At 38.8% G+C, this 11355-nt stretch overlaps 1 protein-coding gene across 1 annotated transcript; it reads left to right on the forward strand.

The window, feature by feature from the left end:
• Positions 1-4170: 4170 nt before the first annotated feature.
• LOC148863759 (protein DETOXIFICATION 16-like) lies at positions 4171-7309 on the forward strand. Its single transcript, XM_088976246.1, has 8 exons — positions 4171-4512; positions 5013-5563; positions 5691-5777; positions 6007-6063; positions 6146-6384; positions 6553-6671; positions 6805-6891; positions 6977-7309. The coding sequence occupies exons 1-8, from the start codon at positions 4240-4242 to the stop codon at positions 7016-7018; spliced, it is 1455 nt and encodes a 484-aa protein (XP_088832372.1). The 5' UTR covers positions 4171-4239; the 3' UTR covers positions 7019-7309.
• Positions 7310-11355: the final 4046 nt, after the last annotated feature.

Below are 11355 nucleotides of genomic sequence, written 5' to 3' on the forward strand. Positions count from 1 at the left end.
TAAAATGATAATTTGGTTTGGTTTTCAAACCGATCCTATATCTTTAAGTAATATCAAGCAATCCCTACCCCTATATGTTAAATGTTGATATATTTTATGTATTTTGTTTGAATTTTGAAAAAAATTGGTTATTTATGATAAAAACTAAAAATGTAAAACTAATATAAATATAATACAATGGTACAATATTTAATTCAGTTTTTGTATAAATTTAAATATATATTGACAAAAAAAAACAGTTTTGTACATAAAAACTAATTGATTTAAATATATACTAGCGGAGTGGGCCTTGCGTTACAGGAGCTCACTCATAAACTATCACACTCGAGCTTGCTCAAGTCAAAAGTTTAGAAGTTCAAGCTCGGCTACATTTGATTGCAGGTCTCTCAAGCAGTCGAGGTCTCCTTTAGCTGCTAGTGTCAAGCTAAGATTTTCCTAATAGGCAAGGTGTCGAGCTAAGGTCTCCCTTAGTTGACAAGGTGTTGAGCTGAGGTCTTCCTCAGTTGCCAAGATGCCAAGTCGAGATCTCCCTTAGTGGTCGAAGTGCCGAGCCGAGGTCTCTCTCAATGGTCGAAGTGTCATTTAGCTCTCGCTCAATTTGAATTAGAGACTTGAGCTTGAACTCAGAAGTTCGAGTTTGGCTCGACTCGAACTCAACTACCTTTGATTACAGGTCCCCTAGCAATTGAGATGCCGATCTGAGGTCTCCCTTAGTTGGAGAGTGGCATTCTTGTAATTTAAAAGGGGGAGAGAGAGATGGCATTCTTATAATTTATAAGAAAAAGAGAGAGTTGGTAGGAGAGAGAGTGGTATCCTTGTAATTTGAAAGGAAAAAAAATAAAAGCAAAAGAGAGAGTCGGTAATGAGTGGCATTTTTGTAATTTCTAAGAAGAAAAACAAAAATACTGTTGGATTCCATTTATTTCATTCTTAGGCCTTCTTAGGTATACATTTTAGCTTAATATATTTATATAGATTTTGATTTTGCATAAAAACAAAAAAATAAATAAACATAAATATAAAATAGATATCTAGCAATAGATATTTTAGTTTAAAATATATATATATATAAAAACCGGCTAAACCGATAAACTGACCCTTCATGTTTGAGTCGGTTTAGCTTCAAGGTCAGTCGGTTTCGATTTAGTTAATAAGTAAACAAACTAGGTCAAGTCGGTTGAAGAAAATGACTCAAACCGACCCATGAACACCCCTATGACGACAAAAGAACCCAAAGTCCTAATCCGCCCATTGACATCAGCCCAACCCATTAAGAAAACAGACATGTGGGTGGAATTTGAGCTAAACTCAATCCTAGGGCTGTTCACGGGTCTGGTTGGGTCGGTTTACTGGCATTTTTCCAACCGACCCGACCTGGTCAGTTTACCTAGAAATGAAACCGAAACCGACCCAGTACTAAGTAAAACCGACCTGGTCGGTTTGAATCAGTTTGGGTCGGTTATGTGAATGATTCTCTCGATGTGAACGGTAAAGGATTCAAGTCTAAGAAAGCAAAGGCTGGATGCCTAGAAATTAAAAATGATTTGATGGATTAAAACTGATATTTTATATATCTGAAATTTTATATATAATATGTATATTTCTGAAATAAAGTTGATATATATATATATATGAAATATATTTGTAACCTGAACCGAACCATGAAAACCGAAACCGAACCATCGGTTTATTTTTTTTGTAACCCGAAACCGATTGGTGATGAAGAAAAACCGGCCAACTCGGGTTGGATCGGATAGAGTTGGTCGGTTTGGTCAATTTGGGTCTTGTTATGAACAGCCTTACTCAATCCCAACCTTGCTTGCCAAATACGGCAAATAAGGATTGGGGGGTGTAATTTGTGTGCATTCGAGTTAAACATTTGTTAAACGAGTAAGTGTGAACATGATTTGTACGTGATAATCTTTGATGATAATGGTGATAATAAATGATATATTTTTTTATTTTTTTACAATTTTTTATGTTTATATGTCTATAAAAATTACTTATTTGTTACATTTATTTTTGTTTAACATCATGAATATATAATATTAGAGATATGCTTAAATATTTTCTACAATTTTTTTTTTTGCATTTTTTTATATTTTTGTGTGTTTTTGTCTATTTTAATTTTTATTATTATTTAACTTTGACATATAAGATTGGCATATTTGACCCAAAAGGGTGAATTGTTAACTCACTACCAAATATAAAAAGAATTCTAATTTTGGGTTGGTTTTAAATTTATATTTTTTTCTTAATATAGTTTTTTTTACAAGTAAAATCACAATATATTAACAAAAATAAACATTTACAAATTTCTAGACAACATCTATAATAGGAGGATACTTAGGAAACAAAAAATGTTATTGCATAATATGTTTACTCCATTTTGCTAATTGATGTACAGGAACATTATACCTCATATTAATATATAATAACTGAAAAGAACTAAAAGCAAAAAGAAGATTTTGAATTTATATTAACAATCCTAGAGATGTCCAACGCAAGGAAGATTGATTTTGAAGAGCTTGAACAATGATCTGAGCATCTGATCACTGGATGGAATTTTCCAAGTTGTCAGGCCAAAATAATTCCTTGATGGATGGCAAAGAATTCAGCTTCTGCTACAGATTTTAAATTTTTCTTTCCTCTTGCAATTTGGATACACTGCAACTGGGGATTTAAAACGATAATACCATAAGAGAATAAAGACCGATTAACTTTCCCTGCGTCAATAAAAATGATACAATCGGTATATGGTTTGATCTCTAAAGATAGTTGGGGTTCGCCAAAGATCGTGATAGAAGTCAAAGGGCCTTACTTTAGTTTGTTTGGGGTTTTGCCAAAGATCAGGATAGAAGCTTCTCTCCTTCCCCTACAAATCAAGATTCAAAGTTTTGATAAGTATTAGGCCGTATTAGTCGATATGTATTGTACCAAGGGCTTTCCAATATTGCTCATACAGTGGGTGTTTCGGGTTAGACCATGGTTCAGGGGGTAGATAAGTCTTAAACCAACTCTATTGATATTTTGAATCTTACTATCAACATGATTTACTCTACATTCTCCTACCTGGAGGCACTAGGTCATGGAAGATGTAGTGGGATTTGAAGCCAAAGCTTATGGGCTTTGTTTTGAAATTCTAAAGAATAATGAAGGGAAAATTGACCGCAAAAGGGTAGTTTTTTGAATTAAGAAAAATTATATAAGTTACTTGACATCACATGTGAACGGATTGTAAAGCACGCTAATGGTAAGGGAGGATTTTGTCCATTGTCAGAAAATAAAAGGGTTCCTAGATAATTTTTCAAACAATAGGATAAGTAATATTGTCCATTCAATAAACCATAGGGGAAGTTTAAGTATTTAACCATTTTTTTTTTAAGTTTTCTTTGTTTTCTACACACTCTCTCTCTACCACCAAACCGCCCATTGGTTCTTCACCTCACAAACTTCAAAATGTGATGGGATATGCTCCTCATAGAGTGTTCCTTGCACCAATTTCACTTTCACATCCCACCATGTATTGGGTGGAACATCTCCCCATGAATAATAAATATAAGTATTGGAGATATTCCTGATGTGCTACCAAGACATACTATGAGGTGAGTTGGGACCTCCTACCAACAAAAACACGTTCCAACCCCCTTCCAACATGATCTGACACCTTATCAAATTGATAAGGGTTGGAAACGTGTTTTGTTGGTAGTAGATGCAGACTCTTAAATGATACAAAAAAAATATGAACAAACCCAATACAAATTTCTGAATTTCACTACAGAATTATAAAGATTCAAAATATCAAAATGTCAAAAACCTCACTCTTTTGGACCCTACCCAGCCCCTACCCAACTTTTTTGGACCCAGAAATTCTGACCCTTGGTCTTCGGAAGAGTAGGGCCCGCCTTAATATCATTTTATCCGGCTCAAGTTATACATCACTTCATCCCGTTTTGGCCCACGTAGCTGATATTTTTTCGTCGTGTAAATTTATTGTTGTCCGACTGCAACCAGAAGAAAAAGAAAGAGATGGACCGATTTTTTTTTTTTTGTCCAAATAAATGGAACAGTAAAAACCCCTTCTTTTATATGAAAAAAGAAAGCAAAACAGTGCATTTTAGTTAAAAGACAAAATACTTCTATAAATAATAATATTTAATAATATCTATTGACTTTTTCCTGGAGGATGTTCCTCGGACCTCGGTGAGCAGTAGCAAAGCGTGAGAAAGAGAGAGAGAGATGAACAGAATAGAGCAAGGCCTTGAAGCGTCTCTGCTTCCAACGTCTGAAGGAAATGCAATTGATGAATACCGAAGGAAGCTCATGGGAACAGAGGTTATTGCAGAAGCGAAGAAGCAGGCATGGTTAGCAGGGCCTCTGATATCAGTTAATCTGTTGCTCTTTTGTTTGCAGATGATATCTGTCATGTTTGTGGGTCATCTTGGAGAGCTAGCTCTTGCTGCTGCTTCCATGGCCACATCCTTTGCATCAGTCACTGGTTTCTCCCTCTTGGTATGATGGGTTCTGTTATTGCTTTATGTGATTTGATTTTATCAATTTCTTCTTCGTCTTTTTTTTTTTTCTTTTTTGGTTCTTGTTTTTTGGCTCTTACTGCTGAATTGCGAAATTTGATTTATCTGTGTTTTGTGCTGCCAATTTTTGAATGGTGGGGAAAAGCTCTAAAAGTTGTTGGAAATCTTAGAATAAGTAATCAAGTAATCAAAAGTCCATAGTCATCATCTATGGTTGGGGGGCCCAAAGGGACTCCACATGTTCCACCATGCCACCATCTATTCCGGGAGAAATTTTGAGTTTCAGACTTTAAAACCTCTTGCCACGTTTCCAAAATAAGCCCTTCTTTAGACCATTCTTAATTAAAATATCTAACTTATAGACATCTCATATTACTCTGAGAAAACTCTACCACTACCAGTTTCAAGGTAGGAATAGTTAATTTGATAGGTCACTTCAGATGACAAATAAAATTGATTTAGTTGCTCTTTTTGGACTAGATGGGGATGGCAAGTGCATTGGATACGTTTTGTGGTCAGTCTTATGGAGCAAAACAGCATCACATGCTTGGAATACATCTGCAGAGGGCAATATTTGTTCTTTTACTCGTCAGCATTCCCCTCTCCCTCATCTGGGCTAACAGTGGCCACATTCTTGTAGCCTTAGGCCAAGACCCAGAAATAGCAGCAGAAGCAGGACGCTATGCTCGTTTCATGATCCCCAGCATTTTTGCTTATGGCCCCCTTCAGTGTCATGTCAGATTCCTCCAAGCACAGAATATTGTATTCCCAATGATGATAAGCTCTGGAGTCACAACTTTACTACACATCCTTGCTTGCTGGGTCCTAATTTTCAAATCTGGCCTCGGCAATAGAGGTGCTGCCTTGGCAAATGCCATATCTTATTGGATCAACCTTTTGTCATTAGCATTTTATGTCAACTTCTCTCCCACCTGCAAGAAGACTTGGACTGGTTTGTCAAATGAGACACTGCACATGCACAATCTACTCAACTTTCTAAGGCTTGCGTTTCCTTCAGCTGTTATGGTCTGGTAACTCCTTTGGTTCCAGTTTAATAATAGCAATATGTACTAGTGTTCCATCTATTTATATCTGTACTTGAAATTCCTAATGTATGTTTTCATAATGTTGATATATATGTTTAATGACCTGGGGCAGCTTGGAAACCTGGTCATTTGAGATGATGGTTCTTCTATCTGGTCTTCTTCCTAATCCAAGACTAGAAACATCAGTGTTGTCAATTTGGTAAGCAATATATATGCTTAAATTTTAATGACATTGTCCTCAAAAATGTTCAAATACCACTATTTTGATTGAAATTTAAGTAACAAATCTGAAATCCCTACATAAAGACTACGTGAATGGAATAATGCATAGACAGTATGCAATTAATTATCTGTTACTGTCAATGCCTTTTGTATAAAGTAATTTATGTGATTCTTGATTACTAACAAATGGTAATTTATACTCCCAGCTTTAACACAAGTTCACTGATTTATATGATTCCTTTTGGACTCAGCGGTGCTATAAGGTTAGTTAAGGCTAATGGTGTAGCTGTACTCCCCACCCCTTTCCTGGAAATTTCATAATAATCTCCATTTTATTCTTATCAGCACAAGAGTATCTAATGAACTGGGTGCCCAACGTCCAAAAGCAGCAAGTCTAGCTGTACGTATTACTATGTTTATGGTACTTTTAGAGGGCTTACTCGTAGGGTTGATAATGATCTTGCTTCGTAGAGCTTGGGGTTATTGTTATAGCAGTCAAGAAGAAGTAGTGAAATATGTAGCAAATATGATACCACTGCTTGCCATCTCCTACTTGCTCGATGGAATTCAATCTGTGCTTTCAGGTCAGTACAACTTTGAAATAGTAACTAGAGCTTGAGCTAAACCAACAGCATAATGAATAACAGCAAAAGTATTCAATCCTCTCTTTTTGGGTTTAAGATTGGTCAGATGAATTCATCATGGGTCATGACTTGTGACAGATAATCATTAGGTATTTCTTAAACATGCAGGCACAGCTAGAGGATGTGGCTGGCAGAAGATTGGTGCCTTCGTCAATCTTGGAGCTTTTTATCTTGTGGGCATTCCTTCTGCCATATTATTTGCTTTTGTCATGCATATTGGAGGGAAGGTGAACATTCATATTCATCTACATCCTTTCTCATGAACCAGATAGATTTATTTGTATCATATTGTTTTGCTCCTTTTATCTGTGAAGAAATGATGTTCTCACTAATTTTACAAGTTCAAAATGTTGCAAATAGGGACTGTGGATGGGGATTATATGTGCACTCTTTGTACAAGGATTATCTCTTCTTGTCATAACCCTACACAGTAATTGGGAGCACGAAGTAAAGCTTTTCTGCCTCTGTACCTCAAACTTCTTTTGTTTCTCTTTGTCATCTAATTCTTCTTTCCTTTATCTTTCTTGCATAGGCAAAGAAGGCAAATGACAGAGTCTACAGTTCCATCCAATAAATTCTGCATCATGACAAATCAAAGACAAGAAGCAGTTGAGACTAGACAACAGAAAATGTTTGGGTTTTGGAGCAATAGAAGATATAATCAGACAAACATGTAGCTTCGTGGAATTTATCTCCCATAACAAACCAACATTCGATCAGTATATGGAAGACCAAAGGATGCAGTGCATTTTATGAAAACAAATATTTCAAAATAAAGTTTAGTTTCTTGTAAGCAAACAACAAAATATAATCCCTACAAAGCACAGAAATAACAAGATTGCCTTTGTTCTAATAACATATACATGTATTTAGTTTACAAACTCCCAAGATTGATCGAACCCTAGAAAGATCTTAAAAAATCCTAGTTTTCTTCTCCTTCTCTAAACAAACCCTTGGGAATCGACAGAACACACAATGTGCACGCCATAAGAACCCAAACCCCTTAACAAGCTATGGACACTTCAATTGCAACAACCTCTTGAAGCATTTCCATGAAGGTTTCATCGTCCACTGCTGATATAAATCAACCAAAGAAAAGTCCGTTCTTCAATTCCCCATAGGCAAAATCAATGTTATTCCAGATGCATGATTTATCATACCCAACATGTTTTTTCACTGTCATCATTGGTAGGAATTATCATTCTCAGTGCAAATCTTGAAAGTCTTTGCCCATTTATCTCCAAGGTTTAAGGCATAACTGAAATTTGGTCAAAAATCAGTATTTTTCACAAACACCCACTAACTGTGTTTTGGATCTAACCTTAGCAATTGAAACAAGATACTCCACTAATTCGGCAGCACACCAATATCAGCCTTGGCTGAATAAACTCCCCAATTTTTTCAATAGCTGAAAACATTTTAAACTAACACAAGTCTCATAAGTGTCTAATTTATGGAATAATTCACAAAAACACATCAATTTGAAAATAAAACAATAATGTACTTATATTATTCATGCAATATATGCATTATTTTATAATGCATAATGGTATTCTACATGTAATATATGCATTATTTTATATTTAATTTATATTTATATTTTTTTTTCATTGATGTTAAAAGCCTAGAATTGCAATATAAGGGCTTTTTTTTTGGCAAAAAATGCAGCAAGGTGCCTTAAATATCAAAAAGTCACCAAAAAAACACCTCAATCAAACATTCAAACACAAAGTTATGGCCTCCGGAAGTTTGCACATTTATTGAGTGTGTAATCCGTAATCGGGTCAAACAAGCCAATGGTTCAACCGCCCTAGTCAATGGATTTTGACCAAACCTTGGGTTTAAGCCAAACCAGATCTAGAATTATGGCTAGGTGATGTTTCGAACGATTCAATCGTCAAGGTTGAAAACATCGAGTAGGAGAGCCTATGCATGCGAAGGGATACAACTTCTTCTTTTTCATGGATTAATGAAATATTATTATTGGAGAAAACTAGGAGGGAAAATGATTTGGTGAGTGGAAAAAAAAAAAAAAAAAGAAGATGAAGGACAAGAGAGAATTTTGAAGAAAGAAAAACTGCATTAAATGGAAGATCAAGTTAAATACAATTTTGTCAACATGAAAGATAGGGTTACTTTTGGGCGCTATGGTGTTGACACCATTAATTCTCCTCTCATCATATCTATATTAGTAGAGCAAACATCACGTGGTGATTATATCTCGGTAGATGTCAAACTTTAGATATTAAAATCAAAGGGTGCTTGTTGTGGGCCTGGTAGCGCTATAAGTATTGGAAGCTTAGGTTTGAGAGGAAAGTGGGTTCAAGTGGAGAATATTTATGTGGGGCAAGCCTGCTTGCAATGGAGTAAGAATCCAGAAGTGATTCAACTTAGAGTCCGTTTGCTTTGCAGACAGAATCAGAATTGAAATTGGAATCTAAATCCATTGGAATCAGAATCTAAATGGCTTATTCCTATAGTCTGTTTGGTTCAGACAGGAATGGGAATTGGTTCATTCCCATGGAAGGAGGAGGCAATGGTCATTTCCTTAAATGGGAGAATATCATTCCACCAGAAATGGAAATGAGATTTCAATTCCACCCAACCAATCCGTTGGAATTAGAATAGCCCATTCCAATTCAAATTCCAAACCCCTATTCCTGCAAAACCAAATGGGATCTTAGCGTTCACTGTCACAAAGACCTATTCTCTCGTGAAAACCCCTATGTGGTTACTGATGGTGCGCAATCTGGCCGGTCCTAGTTGTCAACGATTTTGCCTTTGACTGGAGCAACGGGGAGCCTGAAACGGAGAAGATGAGGGAACTCCAAGGGGAACCCGGTGAGATAACTCCGAAGCTCAAGTTAGTATTCTCTCAAAGGAAAGATAAAGACTAGATGACGCAAAGTTCACATACCTTATTGTTGGGGGTAGAGGGCCTTTTATAACCACTTCGCGCACTCACTCCGAGGCCTCTGTCAGGTCGGGTATGATTGCTTCTGTGTTTCTGCCAGTTCGGGTGTCATCCTTTCTACTGGGACAGAACCGCCACTGCTCCTTGTCCGAGCCATCTCTGTAACTGGAGATGGCGGTGTCAGGTGGCGGTGGCAGGTGGCCGTTTGAAGTGCGGCCGTCAAGCGTCAGGTTCCAAGTCAATCAGGTACGCCGCCCCCGGATACGAACTTCCTCGATGTCAGTCATGGTATGGTTTGTTCAGTTTTGCATCCTAGAGGCGAAGTGCTAGAGTGGTGAGCGAGTTGAAGTCTTGAGTTTGGAGGTATGTTCTGAACTGCCATAGGGCAGGCCAGTTCGGAGAGGTGTGTCCCGAACTGCTATAAGGCAGGCTAATTCGGTGAGGTGTATCCCAAACTGCTTTAAGGCAGGCCAGTTCGATGAGGTGTGAGCCAGTTCGAAGATGTGTAAACTGCCACAGGGCAGGCCAGTTCGGGCTACTGTCCTTTGGGTTTGGCTCGGGGCCTAAGGGAAAGTTCGGGCTCCTAATAGGGAGTTCGGACTGTTGGTAGGGAGTTCGAGCCGCTGGTTCCTCCCTTTGGTGCTCGGGCCTTAGGTGTGCTATTGTGCCGAGCTGTTGCCTTTGCCACGTGCTGCGTAACCACGAGGTTGGGCCAAATCTTCCTTCATCAATTGCCCCCCACTCCTCGCACTAAGGGTCTTGCCCTGGCGCGGGGAGTTTGCGAGGTGGTAGGTGGATTTGTCCCGTACTTTGAATCTTGATAGGGCGAGATGCGTTGTCAGGGTTCTTTGGGTCTCTCAAATGCCCAAAAGGCGGGAGACGCGCCTACCTGCTTACAAATGCTGACAGACGTGGCGGTGCACGCTTCTTTCAAATTTCAAAAAAGCGCGCCGCTAGGAGAAGTGACAGCGGGTCTTTTGATTTTGAAAAAAGCGCACCGCTGCCATTTGAAAGGCGAGGAGACGTGCGCTGGCCACTTTGTCAGTTTCAGAAAAAGACATGCGCCGTCGTCTTGTCAGTTTCAGAAAGACGTGTGCCGGCATTTTGTTAGTTTCAGAAAGACGTGGGCAAATCACGTCTCGGTCTCAGGGGACGTGCGGTTAGCGCGAATGCGGGCCGTTGGATTGGCTCTGATCTACACTATTGGTTCTCGGTTACTGTGGGTATAAATAGTAGGGGACCCCATTCACTTTGTCACTTCTGTGCTTTGCTTCTTGAGCTCGCGTCCAAGTTTCAGCTCGCGTCCAGGCCTTTCAGCTCGCGTCTAGGCATTTTAGTTCGCCTTCAAGGTTTTTTGCTTGTTCCAGTTTTCGGAGTCTTCAAAACCTTTTTCGGGTGAGTACTTTCCTGGAATCCACCTTTTCTCCTCGATGTCTAGTTTGGATAGCTCAGACGGTTTTTCAAGTGGGTCTGATGTAGGTTCTACGAATCGAGTCGCATCCCCCGATGGCCTTAGTGAACCTGAGGTGGAACTTGAGGACGAGTTTGAACCCGTAGGCCGAGCCGCTTCGGGTAATTTGGCGTCTACCTCTCGTCGAGGTCGGATGCTAGATAGGTTTGGTCATTCGACCATGACACTCGAGGGGCTCCAATCTCTTATTATTTCTTACAATTTGCCTGGGGGGTACGCCTATTTCATTCCTTCGGGTAGCTTTCCTTGGGAACACGGTCCTGATGATATCGTGATTTTTTGGGAGCAGCTCGCTACGGGGCTGTGGTTGCCTTTCCACCCCCTTCTTGTCGAGGTCATAAACCACTTCGGCGTTACCGTTGACCAACTTCATCCGAACTCTATTCGTAACTTGGTGGGGATAGTCTCCCTTTTTTTGCGAACAGGGCTTCCCTTTAGACTTTGAGATATTCTCCTCCATTTTAATGCTCAAGAAACAAGCGGGTCCCCTTCCCAGGAGTAGGCGGGCGTATTACCTGTCTCCTCG

The sequence above is a fragment of the Nelumbo lutea genome, chromosome 3, assembly GCF_056320005.1.
Source record: "Nelumbo lutea isolate HS-2025 chromosome 3, American lotus-T2T, whole genome shotgun sequence".
In the NCBI taxonomy this organism is placed as follows: Eukaryota; Viridiplantae; Streptophyta; class Magnoliopsida; order Proteales; family Nelumbonaceae; genus Nelumbo; species Nelumbo lutea.

Bases quoted from the DNA above. Each gene is read 5' to 3' on its own strand.
- LOC148863759 (XM_088976246.1), top strand. From the start codon at position 4,240: ATGAACAGAATAGAGCAAGGCCTTGAAGCGTCTCTGCTTCCAACGTCT. The intron at 5,564-5,690 runs GTAACTCCTTTG...GACCTGGGGCAG, and splicing joins CCTTCAGCTGTTATGGTCTG to CTTGGAAACCTGGTCATTTG. The intron at 6,385-6,552 runs GTCAGTACAACT...TTAAACATGCAG, and splicing joins AATTCAATCTGTGCTTTCAG to GCACAGCTAGAGGATGTGGC.